The sequence below is a fragment of the Sinocyclocheilus rhinocerous genome, unplaced genomic scaffold (genome assembly GCF_001515625.1).
Source record: "Sinocyclocheilus rhinocerous isolate Xijiao unplaced genomic scaffold, SAMN03320098_v1.1 scaffold615, whole genome shotgun sequence".
Taxonomy (NCBI): domain Eukaryota; kingdom Metazoa; phylum Chordata; class Actinopteri; order Cypriniformes; family Cyprinidae; genus Sinocyclocheilus; species Sinocyclocheilus rhinocerous.
In genome coordinates, this window is record NW_015631049.1 from 386645 (window position 1) to 402707 (window position 16063).

General features: G+C 36.1%; 1 protein-coding gene across 1 annotated transcript in view; it reads right to left on the reverse strand.

Moving 5' to 3' along the window:
* The window catches only part of LOC107741269 (uncharacterized), a 40904-nt gene that overhangs the window by 15487 nt on the left and 9354 nt on the right, over window positions 1–16063 (reverse strand). Inside the window, exons 4-11 of the mRNA XM_016553967.1 lie at window positions 13864–14001; window positions 13618–13764; window positions 11695–11736; window positions 11417–11507; window positions 11168–11245; window positions 10772–10838; window positions 8671–8838; window positions 1949–2118 (exon numbers count right to left, since the gene is read on the reverse strand). Coding sequence (XP_016409453.1) covers window positions 1949–2118; window positions 8671–8838; window positions 10772–10838; window positions 11168–11245; window positions 11417–11507; window positions 11695–11736; window positions 13618–13764; window positions 13864–14001 — 901 coding nt within the window. The remainder of the gene's footprint in view (window positions 1–1948; window positions 2119–8670; window positions 8839–10771; window positions 10839–11167; window positions 11246–11416; window positions 11508–11694; window positions 11737–13617; window positions 13765–13863; window positions 14002–16063) is intronic.

Sequence of the window (16063 nt, forward strand, 5' to 3'; positions counted from 1 at the left end):
ATTAGCCTAAATAAGCTGACGAAATACACAATTACTACTGTGAAACGTTATGTAAGCTGGCTAGCTAATTTTCACAACTTCCCTTACGAAAATTAACCATGGTTTTACTATATATATATATATATATTTAAAAAATGGTTACAATAGTTAAACCATGGTAACCACAAATTAACCATGGTTTTGCTAAACTAACCATAGTTTAACCATGGTATTTGTAAAACTGTGGTTATAGGCCTACAAATGGTAATCAGTATGCCAAAAAAAAGGGTTATTACACTTTCACTATGGTTAATTTTCGCACGCGTTGTGGGGTCCCCTTGAAACATTCGCTGAGCAAACTAAGGGACTGTCTCAAAAGTGCATAAAAATAATAAAAAAAGATATGCATTCCAAGATTCTAAAACAAGCAAAGCATCATGCAAATAAAATGTGAAGATGTGAATTAAGTGGAAAAACATTCATACATAAAGCTGTGAACGGGATAGTCACTATGAATTGTTACATTGTTATTAGATTGTACTCCAACATTTTCTTTTAACTGATAGAAACAGGTGTTGTTATGGCACCTGTAATATATTCAGTAACACTTTTAACACATCATACACGACTTGGATTTCGGAAATGTCATTTTGTCTGTTTTAATAGAATTTTTTTTTTACATATCTATATAACTTCCTGCCTTTGTGACCGATGTCACACCAGTTGTGATATCTTCACACACACCTGTCTTCAGCACACATCATACATGACTTGTATTTTGGAAATATGATTTTGTGATTTTTTAAATGAATTTTTCAAATATACAAAAATCTATATTACTTCCTGGTCATGTGACCCAATGATGTCACACCAGTTGTAATATCTTCACATAATCCTGACGCACATCATTCATGACTTGGATTTTGGAAATATAATTTTGTGTATTTTTGGTGACTTGTTGATGTTATAGACTGACTCAGGGTGAACATGCTCTTTTGCATATTCACACGCAGCCCTAGGGACTTTAGATGATGAAGCAGCCAGGCCCAGGCAGGCGATGCAGTGCTCGTGTGGGTCCAGCGGATCGATGGGGCCCGCGCAAATTCAATAGAAGGTGCCATTGGATGCGGTGAAGAAGTTCTGGTGTGTCTTCGACAATGGCAGCGTGAAGGAAAAGATTCTGAGGCAATTGTCACTCTCGCCACATTTATACTGCCCGCGAGCTTGTCAGTAATTGCATGCGATTTGCATAAGTAGCGACAATTGGCCAGTTTATTGAACTGGCGTTATCCTATAAGATTTCAGGAAATTGGAGAAGGGGAGGAGCTCCCAATCGCAATTCTCGTAATGTTGAGTGAACACTCGATAGGGAACTGACATTTCATTGCCGGCAACCCGCCAAAATAAAAGCTTGCTGATTTTAGGTTTTAAAATAATGAAAATTCATATAAAAATAAAAATTAAATAAAAACAAAAAAGTAAAAATTAGCATTGTTTTTTTAAGTGTACTATAATATAATTCAATTTTTATTTAAATACTAATTTATCACATTCTTTATTATTTTGTTTATTATTTTATTTAAAAATACAAAATAAATAAAGTGAAACAATACGATTATCCCTTTTATTCATTATTTTGTTTTTATAGTTATAATTAATGAGTCACACTATGTGCAGTGTGAGCACCAAACCAAATTTACAGGTGCTCTCTTGACTGAAAAACGTATGTGCACCCCTGGATATAGGGCCATATCGCATGCCTACTTGTGTGATATAGCTCATATATAGCTCTGGGTCCTTCACTATATATTGTCATGTTGGGTTTTATTGTCTATGAGCGCTCCTCATTCATGGCACTTTCACTAAGACAGAGGTTACAGTACTTGAATGATGAGCGCTCATGGACAATAAAACCCAACATAACAAAATATAGTGAAACAAAAAGATCCAGAGCCAGTGATATCCTTACCATTACTGGCTTGGGCAGGTTTCCATCAGGAGAAATGGAGGAAAGAGGCTGGCCAAATAGCTTGTGAGAGGCAGTTTGTGGGTCAGATAGGCCATCGGATTGGTTAAAGTGTCCCCTCCTCAGAGCCCAATCAATCAGAGACCTTTTCCTTTTATGTTTCAGCAAAGCACCTGTCAATGAAACACAACGGACCAATCACACTTTGGCAAATTCATTATTTGGAAGGCTACTATTCTGCTGATTCCAGTTTGTTTAGTTTGACAAATGGTTGCATCTACTTTGTTTTAGAAAGAAGGGAGGGCGGGAGGGAGAGAGAGAGAGAGAGAAAATGGAAAAGTCCTCCTGCAGCTCTGTCGAAGCCTGGGTCTGTATATCATCAACGGTAGGTTACGAGGAGACACTTTAGGGAGATTCACATTTTGCTCACCTCTGGGGAATAGCACAGTTGTTTATATGATAACAGACATAGATCCTTCATCTCTCAGATTATTCACTGATTGAGAACTAACCCCTCTGTCTGATCACAGTCAAATCACTGTGCATCTCAAAAAGACAGAAAATAGCATTAACACAAAGCCCAGTAAGCTGTACAACATCAGAAAGCCATACAGATGGGCTGAAAACAGCGCTGAAGAATATCAGAAAGCACTTAGCAGCCAAAAAATACAAGCGCTAGTAAAACCTATGACCTTATCAAATCAATGTACACTGAAGGTAAATGTGGCGTAAAAATCAGCACCAAACGTACGAGGTATCTTTCCCAGGAGCGTGGAGTGAGACAGGGCTGCTGCTTAAGCCCAATGTTATTTAACATTTACATCAATGAACTGGCGAGCAGTCTGGAGCGATCTGCAGCCCCTGGCCTCACCCTACACAACTCACAGATCAAATGCCTGCTGTATGCAGACGATCTGCTTCTGCTGTCTCCCACTCAACACGCTTTACAGCAGAACCTGGACCTGCTAGAGCAATACTGCCAGACCTGGGCCCTGACAGTCAACCTGAAGAAAACCAGAATCATGATCTTTCAGAAAAGATCCAGATCCCAGGGAACACAACACACATTTACATTAGGCACTAAGCAGATAACACACACATCACACTACAACTACCTGGGTTTGAAAATCACATCCACGGGAAACTTTAATCATGCTGTGAATGAACAGAGAGATAAAGCACGCAGGGCCTTCTACGCCATAAAACAGCAATGTCCTATAGAAATCCCTATTAGAATTTGGCTGAAAATATTAGAATCAGTAATTGAGCCCATTGCCAATGATCTTTAAAATAGCATCATATGACCCCTTTAATGAACACTGAAATGTCCTTAACAGCATTGCCAAAAATCTATGATTGTATTCAAAGGTTCATTACAATAATTGGACACTCATGTAATTGCAAAAGAGAAAAGAACTGGAGCGTTTGCACAGTGGTAACAGTAATTAAATCTTGCTAGGACATTGTTCATCTGTTAGGCCATAAAAAATCTATTTCAAAATATATTGTTTCATAAGACTAATAAAATGTATGAAAAATCTAATTGAAAAGTTCTGAGAAACAAGTTTGTGACATTTACAGAAGAGAAAAGGCCATTGCTTTTATGTGCATAATCATGTTTAGAAATACTTTAGTGACTTTTTACAAAGAACTGCTTTTATGGATTACGGTTGCATGCCGTATTTTCAAAGAAATGTCAAATTCCTCTCACGATAATGTAAATATCTTTATGCTTCAAAGTGATGCATCAAAACAGATAACAGAGAAGAGTCCGTTCAAAAACATAAAACACATACAGTGTACATATTGACGGATTTGACACTTTCCTGACCTTAGCTCATCATTTGACAACTCTAATTATTCATAATTATTGGCTTGCCAAGATGAATCCTGAAGGACATTCAGAGCTAATGGACAAGAGCACAGTAGGATGTAGGTGCATGTTGAATTAATTAGAATTAATTCAATTTATTTTTATACAGATTAAAATGCAGTCAACTATAAGCACAGGTCGTAAGACATCCACAACCACGTGGATCAACAACCTTCTCACACCTTTGATCATGGAAACCTTTAAGTGTGTCCTGGGAAACAAGAATTGGAGGTGGGCACATTCCAGTTTGCCTGCTGGTCATACTTAGAAGGGAGAGGTTATTATGTGATTATAGGAGAACATAAGTCTAAGTGGACGTCCATGACATGCAGAATCCCACAAGGCTCAATTCTTGCACCGCTCTTGTTTAGCCTGTATATGCTCCCACTAAGTCAAATAATGAGAAAGAACCAAATTGCCTATCACAGCTATGCTGATGATACCCAGATTTACAGAAGAGATCAGATGTGCTAAAACATTAGTCACATTTAAATCTAGACTCAAAACTCATCTGTTTAGCTGTGCATTTATTGAATGAGCACTGTGCGATGTCCGAACTGATTGCACTGTATTTTATGTATAATCATTTTCTATTTTTAACTGTCTTAAATTAATTTTAAATCAATTTTTAAATCATCTTCAAAAATGTTTAAATTCCTTGTTTTATTTTTGTGATTATAATTTTTTTAATGATTATTTTACTTTCTTTTATGTAAAGCACTTTGAATTACCATTGTGTACGAAATGTGCTATATAAATAAACTTGCCTTGCCTTGCTGTGCAAACAGGTCTGTCAAGATATTGTAAACCTGGTGCTGTACAATACTGTGCTGGTGTTCTCTTCCATGACTTCACCTTAGGCTGTGCTATAAACAGTTCAGGACATGAACATCCTTTCTGCCACTGGGATCTGCATGCTTTATGAGGAACAGGACACAGACTGCCAGGGTAAATATTCAAGCATATTAGACTCTGGCCATGAGCACTGGAGTAATTTGAGTTTAAATGGCAGCTCCCAGTGCACATTTGTCCAGCCATCATCACTTACAAGAGACAGAGAAGTCACTTTTTCCTTCAGTGAAAATTTCATTTAATACACAAGATGACCTTTCGTGAGTGGGGATATTCTCACAGTACATAAAATACAATTTAATGTATTTTGAAATAGGAAACACAAGGTTTAATAATAATAACATTAATAATAATAATAATAATAATTATTATTATTATTATTATATGGCTTTCCAGCTATTATTTCAGCAAAAAAAAAAAAAAAGAATGATGAAAACCAATCAATTCACTGAACTTCAAAAATGCCAGAGAGCATCTTAAATTGATAAAATATAAGAATTATTTTGGAGTTTGAATGTTTGGAGGTTTAGAATGACATGGTGTATGAATGATGACAGAATCACTACAGTTTTAATTTGGAAGAATTCATAGACATTGTTATAATTTATGGCAGTTTTAAGCTAGGTGTTTGAAACATAAATACACATAAATACAATTTTCAGGATTCTTTGAGAAACAGAAAGTTCAAAAGAACAGAAGACAATTTCAAATAGAAATATTTTATATTTATAAATATTTATTCAAATAGAAACATTTTAAATGTCTTTACCGTCACTCCTGATACATTTTATGCATCCTAGCTGAATAAAAGTATTAATTTCTTTCAACAACAAAAACAATTACTCTCATAATTTTGACTCATAAAGTTACAGTTTTTAAAATACAGGCTATATGCCAATTTGCCCGACATCGCACTACTGTTACACACTGAATCTGTGCCTGCAGAACTCAGCAGAAAACTCAGCAGAACTGAACCGTTCATCAATCACAAAGGTCCATATGTCCCCTGCCCCTTCTAATTTATGAAAAATGTAGGCTTCAGCTACCAATAAGAGTATAGTACTTACAGCTCAATTTAACACATTTTAAATTCATGTTTAATTCCATTCTACAGAATTCCACAAATTTTCCTTCAGTAGATAAAGTGCAGTAAAAGTCAGCAGATTTTGTTCTACTAATGGCCTCTGGACAGCCACATACTGGAACCCCATAAAGAACGAGCCATCAGAAAAGGCACTAGTCTTACTAAGTATTTGATGAAATTATAAAGTTTTACTGAGATAGCCATATGTGTTCTGTTAGTGACAAATGCACTCACCTCTAGGAGAGTGTGTTCTGTTTTTTAGGGTGAAGTGAGGGGTCTTGGGAGGAGCCTCTGTCTGCTGGCCAGAACTAAAGGCTTCCTGCACGGGCTCACTGGGCATGTGCAGTTGATCTTGCTGACTTCTCAGGGAGTGATGCAAGATGAAAAATGGTAGCTCATGGCCTAGAAGCGACAAAAAATTTGACAGGAAGAGACAGGAAATTGGTGTTTTATATTGCAGGAAATTTCATTTACAAAGAACAGTGCAAGGGCCAAAAAAGTGTATTATTGTGTTTATTGCTAACATATTTCATTCTGTATATGCTTGTGTCTGTGTTTAAAAAAAAACCCACAAGTGTCCCTTTTTGACCTTCTTTGTCACTAGTACAAAATCTATATAAAAATCCAACACACACTGGGGTAACTAAGGATTAGTGTGTACTACTGGAAATCCAGATAAGACTTTGGATTAATTTAGACAGTGAAGATTAGTTTGTCTGCGTTTGTGAATGTTTGCGGCTGGCATTTGGAGAGAATTATCCTGAGGTTGTCCCACAATATAGAGAGTGAAACAGGCAGACATAAAGAGATTTTAAGTTTAATTGAGTTTTGGATTTTGTTATCTAATACTAAACTGCTCATATCCTGTTGTCTCATACAATAAACCTTACTTGCATACATATGATCTGCAGTCCTACATATGACATGCATATGACCTGCAGCTTTTTTTGCTCTATTATGCCCGGTCTTTCATCACAGAGATGCCATTAAGCTGAGAGTTTCATCATAGCACAGAGTTTTTAAAGACACAGCCTGCAGGCTGAATCACTGGCAATGTCCCTCAGAGGAGTTCAACCAGGATGTGGGAAGATTTGAGGAAAAAACATCAAGTCATGCTTAAAACATTATACTAGTATTATATATTATACCAGTATTATATATATGTGTGTGTGTGTGTGTGTGTGTGTGTGTGTGCGCATATATATATATATATATATATATAACACATTCATTAATTTTCCAAATCACTTTTCCTATGTAGGGATGCAGGGATGCTACTACAGAAGAACTCTTTAAATTTCGTACATTTTAACTAAGCTAAGTTTGTTGAGACACACACTCACTGAATGTTGGTGACAGATAGATAGAAAGACAGAGAGACAGACAGACAGATAAGACCAATTACATTCAAATTCCAACTCATGGACTGAAAGGGAGGAAATTCTTCAATATTCTGTATTTTTCCCAAAGCTGATGATATACAGTATTTATTTAATGATGAGTTTGTCTGAGAAGCATGCCTTGCGATTAAAATGAGCCATTTATATTTTTTTAGGTTAAACTTTGTGATGGCTTATTCAAGCCATTATTTATCCACCCTAGAGCAGTTTTCTTCTCAATGTTGTTTGAACAATATTCCCTAATTGTCAATTTTATATGTAATCTAAAGTCCTCTTGTGAATGAAATTTGTAAATTCCATGTGCTCCCATCTGTTTTACCCTGATATTAAAGATGCATAACAATAATTTTGGCTCCAGAAGAGTGTGTTATGATAAAGTACTATATGCACTCTGCATGGGTAAACCTGACAGAATCTTTCAAAACCTCCTCATTTGTAAATATATATGTGACCCTGGACCACAAAACCAGTCTTAAGTGTAAATTTTTCCGAAATTGAGATTTATACACCATCTGAAAAAATAAGCTTTCCATTGATATATGGTTTGTTAGGATAGGACAATATTTGGCCGAGATACAACTATTTGAAAATATGGAATCTGGGGGTGCAAAAAAATCTAAATATTGAGAAAATCGCCTTTAAAGTTGTCCAAATTAAGTTCTTAGCAATGCATATTAAAATTAAGTTTTGCAAAAATTATAGGGTTAGGGTTAGGGTTATATATTTACAGTAAGAAATTTGCAAAATATCTTCATGGAACATGATCTTTACTTAATATCCTAATGATTTTTGGCATTTAAAAAAATCGATAATTTTGACCCATACAATGTATTTTTGGCTATTGCTACAAATATACCCCAGCGACTTAAGACTGGTTTTGTGGTCGAGGGTCACATATATATAAACAATAGACATCTATGCAATGTCCCTATTTAGATTAAGTTAACATGAATGTGTGTGTGTGTGTGTGTGTGTGTGTGTGTGTGTGTGTGTGTGTGTGTGTGTTATTGACTCTAAACTTTGAACGAAGTGTAAATAATAAACAAAAGAAGTAAGCATTTATGAGAATGTAGATGTTTCGACTCATAAAACTTTTTGTAAGTTTGTAAGATACAGGCCATGTGTCAGTTTGCCCAGCCTCTCACTACTATTACACACTGAATCTGCACCTGCAGACCTCAGCAGAAAGTTCAGCAGAATTGAACCATTTATCAATCACAAAGGTCCATATGTCCCCTGTCCCTTCTAATGTAAAAAACATTTAGCCTTCAACTACCAATAAGAGTACAGTACTCACAGCTCCACAAATTCCACAAATTTCTCTTGAGTAGATAAGGTGCAGCAAAAAGTCAGTAGATTTTGTTACTACTAATGGCCTTTGGACAGCCACATACTATCGAGAACCCCATAGATAACAGACCCTCACGAAAGGCACTAGTCTTACTACACATTTGATGAAATTATAAAGTTTTATTGAGCTAGCCACATGCATTATTTTGGTGACATATGCACTCACCCCTAGGAGTATGTGTTCTGGGTTTTAGGGTGAAGTGAGGGGTCTTGGGAGTGGCCTCTGTCTGCTGGCCAGAACTAAACACCTCCTGCAGGGGCTCACTGGGCATGTGCAGATGGTCTTGTTGACTTCTCAGGGAGTGATGCAGGATGAAGAATGGTAGCTCATGGCCTAGAAGAGACAAAAATGGAGACAGGAAATTGGTATTTTAGATTGCAGGAGATTTCATTTTCAAAGAACAGTGCAGGGGCCAAAAAAAAGTATTATTGTGTTTACCTTATTGCTAACATATTTCATTCTGTATATGCTTGAAAAAAGCAAGCATAAAGCATTGCGACATTGAGAATAGTTATTGGTTTGTTTTCTGATTCCTCTATAACTAGCACAAAATCTGTATAAAAATACGACATATGGATTAGCGTGCAACCTTCTACTGGAAATTCAGATTTCAGATTAATATTTAGACAGTGAAGATCAGCTTGTGTGTGTATGTGAATGTTTACAGTTGGTATTTGGGGAGAATTATCCTGAGGTTGCCCTATTACAACATAGAGAGAAACAGGCAGACATAGAGAAAGTTTAATTGAGTTTTGGATTCTGTTATCTGATCCTAAATCTCTCATATCCTGTTGTGCAGAGAATTCATCAATAGTAGTTCATACAGACTGTTTTCTATCTCTCTTGGGAATCATAAAGCCTTTTTTTTCTATAATTCTTAGTCTTTCATCACAGAGTTGTCAATGAGCGGAGAGTTTCATCACAGCTCAGAGCTTTTAAAGAAACCTTGCAATCACATCCCACAGAGGATTTCAACCAAGATGTGAGAATATCTGAGGAAAAAAACATCAAGTAATTCTTAAAACATTATACCAGTATGATATATTCATTAAAAAAAAACATTCATTTATTTTTCCTATGTAGGTGTGCAGGGATGCTGGAGTATAATATACCATTTTAGCCACAGAAGAACTTTGTAAATACTCTTTTAATTATGCATGACATCTGTAAATAGCTGAAACTAGACTGACTGTAAGAGACACAACTGGCAAACTAATTAATTCTCCAACTTTGAAACTTGTGAATGTAATTTTTTTGGGCATAACAACAACAGAGAGACACACAGAAAATATTCTAAGCAAAAAGTGAATTTCACAAAAGAAATGCAAAGTTTGTCAAGACAAACTCTGAATGTTGATGGCAGACAGACAAACAAACAGACAGACAGACAGACAATTAAATTCAGATCCCAAGTCATGGACTGAAAGGGAGGAAATTCTTCAGTTCTGCATTTTTCTCAACCATGATGATATATTTATTTGATGTTGAGTTTGTCTGAGAAGCATGCCTTGTAATTAAAATAAACTATACATATTTTTTAGGTTAAACTTTGTGGTAATGTTCCGTTTAGATGGCTTATTCATACTATTAGATTCAATATTGTTGTTTGAACAATATTCCCTAATTATTAATTTTGTATGTAATCTAAAGGCCTCTGGTGAATGAAATTTGTTGAACCCTGCATGGGTACAAATTAAAAAATTGGCACACATAAGGAAACATGTTTACCAATCCAAAAAAAAACTAAGATTAGTTTGCCACCCCTGATCTATCATGAGTTCCCAATTGCTTTAAAAAGTATCTTCATACTGTATGTTTGTGTGTGTACCTACTGTACTTAATATTTTGGGGACAAAAAATAGGGTAACACTTTATTTTAAGGTGTCCTTGTTACACCTGTTACATGTACGTACTATTATAATAACAATAAATCATGCATAATTACATGCAAGTAACCCTAATCCTAACCCTAACCATATAGTAAATACATGCAGTTAATTAATATTACTCATTACTTAAATGTATAATTACACTGTAACAAGGACACCTTAAAATAAAGTGTAGCCAAAAAATAGTAAGCTAAACTTGACAGAATCTTTCAAAACCTAAAAATAAAATAAATCAAGCTGTTAAGGTTAACGTGAGAGTATGGGTTAGGGTTAGTTTAAAGTATCTATAACTAGCTTTAAATCGTCTATATGCAATGTCCCTATTTAGATTAAGTTGATGTGTGTGTGTGTGTGTGTGTGTGTGTGTGTGTCATCACCAATAAGGGGGTATGTTTCCTCTTCTTTTTCATAGTTTACACACAGCTGGTAGTCCGAGACTTCACCCTGCACACAGGAAATGGTCATTACGTTTTGGAAAGAGACAGGAAAGAGGAAGTGGCTGTTATCAAACACAGGAAATGCCAGTGGACAAACTTGGCACAATGTAGAGTTACTGGTGAGAGCAACAGAATGATGTGCACAAAATTATAGAAGCATATTGCCTCAGATGGGTAGGTAGTGAAATCCACCAAGATACATGTTGATATCGGGTGCAAAGAAAAAGCATGTCTCTCTCATTTGGACCACTCCCTTGTACTCAGCGGTGCTTTAAAGAGGATAAATAGTTTGTATTACACTACACTCTCAACAAGAAGCTATTAAGGATCACTTACCAATAGTTTGCACTGCTGCATGATGTACTGAACCACATTTTCTGCGGTCGTGCTCACGTCCACTGCCACAGCAACGGTCTTAACAGCCAATAGAATGTAAACAAACCATAACATTGATCATCAACTCACAATGAAAAGCTTCAGGCTAGAGTACAAATAACTTCCACTTATAAACAGAGACATGAATTCAGTTCCCGGAGGACAGGGAGTAGCTCAAGTCCAAATTAAACTAAAAAGACACTTGTGTACCTCTGAGCTATTGTCATCTGGATGGCAAATCAGCAGGACGTAGAGAAGAATGGCATTTGGCAAGACTTTTTGCTTGGCTCTGCAGGTGTGCCTGAAGAATGAAACATTATTACAAAAACAACAACAAATAAGAAAGTTAGACACAAATACAAAGGCATGGAAAGTCAAGAAAATTGACAAAAGAAAATCACAGAAGGAAAACCTCAGTTTTGAAAGGAAACTTTTGATATATTATATGAAGTTGACGTGAGCTTTTGATTTGTGTTTTGTTTCCTTACCAGTGAAGAGCATGTAACCATCTCTCCTTTGTTTCTGATGAGCTTAGGTTTGGGAGGACAGGTGTAGAGTGAGTGAGAGAGAGAGAGAGAGAGAGAGAGAGAGAGAATGTTAGATTTCATTTCAATTTTCCATTTACAAAGTGCTTGACATTTACCTGCTAAGTAGTACATATATTAAACAGCACACTGGCAAAACGAAGACCAAAAAATTTTACCAAACCAGAAGACACTATTTACATGCCAATAGGCAGAAAACAACACTCTCCTCATACAGTCCTAAAAACAGAAGTGAGCCAGCATGATATACTTCTTGTTTGTAATTTGCTTTTGAAAGCATGTGTATCAGTCATAGAATGTAAAATGCAGTCTCTTTTCTCTCTCACCTGAGCTGACCTCTCCAGCTCCCTCTAATCTTGCAAAGTACTTCATAATGTCACCTTTCAAAAAAACATTTCTCCTCACTTTTGTAGTTAGACATCTGTTCTATATTGTACTGGTGAATTGATATACAGTGCATACAGTTTCAGTTGATTCAGTGCATTTGTTAATTACATGTGTGTGGATTTGTTGCATGCATTTGTGGATTTATGGGTGAATTCCAATCGGATGTGACCATCCCTATACCCTACTCACTTCAAAGGGCAAAGCCCTTAAAGTGAAGACTTTGGAAGGAGCAGGGAAAATGTGTCTCATAATATAGCTTGGACCACACTTGGCAAAAGGAGCAATGAATGACAATGTAATTTCCTAATTATCTTCACCTAGAACGTTACCATGACAATGCAGCACTGTGTCCATCACCCCATTAGCTGTTTTTACAACATGAATCTATTATTGCATAAATATGCATTTTGTAGTTTTTAAATTTCCTTTGTATATTGTGTGTATGTATGTTCTTTCTCTGCTCTCAGCCTTATACAACTTGCTGTCTCATCTGTGGACACAGCAGTCACATTTACCTAATGTATCTACTATTCTTACCTACGAAACTTATGTAAACTTCATATGAGATGCATAACAAAAATGTGTGTAATATTGTATATTACACAAAACAAAACAACTTGTTGTTTACACATTAAGTCACATTCTAGATTTTATACGAATGCTAGAATCGTGAGGACCACAGATGCAGATGATCCCACTGAATTTTGTTACGACTTCCTTTTGAGGAGGTTAAAACCTTATATTATGGGCTTTAGATGTCACGGTGAGATTGTAAAACAAATGCACTTGAGACTTTCTAAACACTTTCATCTTGCACATTTCCTGTCCGATATTTTTCACATTAGTTTCATGATGAACACAAGATGACAGGTGTTACAGTGTTATTTTTTAAAATCTGTCACCAACATGAAAAGGTCATCACTTTTGGAGTGTCTTTGTGATATTAAATAACTAATATCATACTCAGTCAAAAAAAAAAATTATCCTATAATTTGCAGCATACTGTGTGCTTTCCATTTCAAGGTTTTTAACCTACCTTTATCTCTACAACAATACGTCTAATGAAGGACTTAAAATAAGGTTAATAAGGAGTCGAATCAGCACTGTGAAGAACAGAGTGCCGAGCTGAGCTTGAAAAAGAATTTGTGCATGCATTTATACCAGATAATCTGAACTTCACATGAGAATTTAAAATGTGCACCTTATCACGCAGTGTTTTAAGATCAAGTCAGTAGCAGCTGAGTGGGTGGATCTCAGCACACTGGAAGCGCCTAAAGCTTAAACACATCTATTATTCCTTCCCTTCCACTGCAGAATAGTTCTTTTTTTTTTAAGAAGGGCTGCTTCATCTCAAACTCATAAACAGCTTAGAATTTTTCAGTGCTATTGTCTGAATGACATTCAGTGACCATATCAGCCTGGTTTGGTTTGCCAAGATCTCAGATGTTTATGTCATTTAAATAGTTTTTCATAGACTACCTGTAAGTGACGACATAGTTGGTAGCCGGCCAGCCAATCACAAATGAGTTCTTGGAGGTGAGCTTCCTGTCTGTGATGAAATGAACACAGGATGCCAGCCATATGTCTGAGAGGCTAACACGAGCCTTCAGCTTTAGATACAGAGACCTGTAACATGTAATGCACACATTGCATACACGTGCACCCTTAGAGAGACAGATGTCTTACATTTTACACGTATTCCCACTCACTGAAATGTTAACATACTTAGTTTTGGCGATGATAAGCGAATCTGTGAAAAGCAGCAGAAGTCTCTCTCTTGACTGCAAGCCCATGGTAAGGTGAACGTGGGCTTCCATCAAAAGCACTGCATTTTGGGATACATTACATGCCCCATACTCATCACTGCAGAAGAGTGAACAGGTTAATATCACAATAGCGATGAGGAACATTTATTTTCATACAGAAATGTCAAACGTTATCATATTAACTTGAAAAAATTATGTTATGCTTTAACGCAAAAATATAATAAATTAACTGAATTTCAAACTACTTTGAGTCACTGCACTACTGGTAAAAATCATGAGAAAAATAATAAATCAGATTTTTTATTCTATTGACATCCCTTGCTTTTAACAGTAAAACCAAATCTGTATATAGTTTTGTTTAAAAAAGTTACATGTGTGCCTTCAAGAACAGTTGAGTACTAATATGTGTGTTGCATTTTCTCCTATCAGCTTGCTCACTAATGCTAAGGCACTGTTCTATTTAAAGAGGTCATGAAATACATGATTTTAATTATTTTATGTTTTCTGATGTGCACTTATAATCTTAGTTTTTTTTTTTTTCAACAAAAACGGTCATAAAATATATATAGTCATTTTCTTTCTGATTTGAACGCTCTGTTGGAAGGGGCGTGTCTGCTGGAGACGTCAATGTAAACCCCCACTGCTATGATTGGTTAACATCTTTGTATATGAAATAAGCATTACACGTGGAACTCTCTGGAAAACTATTACTGCGTTTTTACAATAACAACCGCCAAAATTTACTAAATGTGAAAAACGTCGATTATAGCATTTTATTTAAACTGCATAAACGTTTGCAGCACTGCACTGCAGCCGAGCACAGTCGTGTCTACTGAGCAAACGATGCAATGATCGATTTCTGCAATTCCAGGAATACGTTCATCATAACTAACACAGTGAAAACACAATGGATATAAGAGACCCGTTGATCAGTGATTATATAATTTTGGCAAAAACGCAGAAATCAAATCACTAACAGACTCAAACAGATCTTGAATTGACGTCTCCGCCGATTATAAAGAGAGCAATCTCTTAACAGATGGTTTTCCCGCTACTAACAGGAACAGTGTGAAGTTTAGTCACTGGCTTGATTCACTAACGCATAAACAGCAGTAAACCACTTTGCATCAAAGAACGTCTGTACATGAGCCCTTACATATTCTGATCACAGGTCATGATGCTCATGAAGTGCAGTTACAGATTTTTATATTATGTTTCTCAAGGTTAGATTATAAAGTTTGCAAAGTTATTTTAAACATGCAGTCATTCTTGTCGTAGAACACGCCTCCTTGATTACATACGACAATGACGCAGGTTAAGGGGTGTGTCAATGGCAATCATGACGTCATGATTTTCCTGATTTCAAATCTGGTGTTGTGTAATATACATACATTTCCCTGTATGTAATATTAATACAGGGAAAATGAAGGAAATCAGTTTTTTTTTTTACCTAAATACAAGTTTAGATGATATTACATAAAACATGCCATTTGTTAATGTAAAATTGCTTTATTCAGTATGCCCTTGTATAGAAGATACATATTCTAGCATGTTGGCAAGGGGTGCACAGTTTGATCTACTGCATTTCCCATGGACTGGGATAAAACAAACTACAGAATCTTAATAATAATATTTGCATGTTTTATACATTCCTTGATAATCACAAATATTGGAATACTTTGTAGCTGGAATGTCTCCATTCTAAACAGCTCAAAAAGGTTTGTGAAAGGTTTGCATGAGCCAAGGTTTACTTGGTGCAGAAAAGCTGAAATATTCTGAGCACGTAAGCACATTCAGTAATGTTTTTGATGTGGAGCAAAAAGAAACAATTTTCACTGAAGGTTGAAGTATCTTCATGAAACCTGTGTACTTCATTGCCACGACAACGAGCTGAATATTACATTAGTGAAGAAAACAATAAGTCAATTTTACATAAGACTACATTGGTATGAACACAACTTTTTTCCCCTGGATGCCTGTTTTTATTGCCGCAGTTCCCTTTCATGGGAACTTCGAACTGCGTCCTCTAGGGGTCGCTATGGGGAACGCCTCGTCGTGACCCGTGTCTGAAGCATACATTGAAAAAACACCAACTTGTTGGCCGGCGACAGCCATGACGTCACTACCGGTGCGACTATAGTATAAATAGGCGCCGGGAG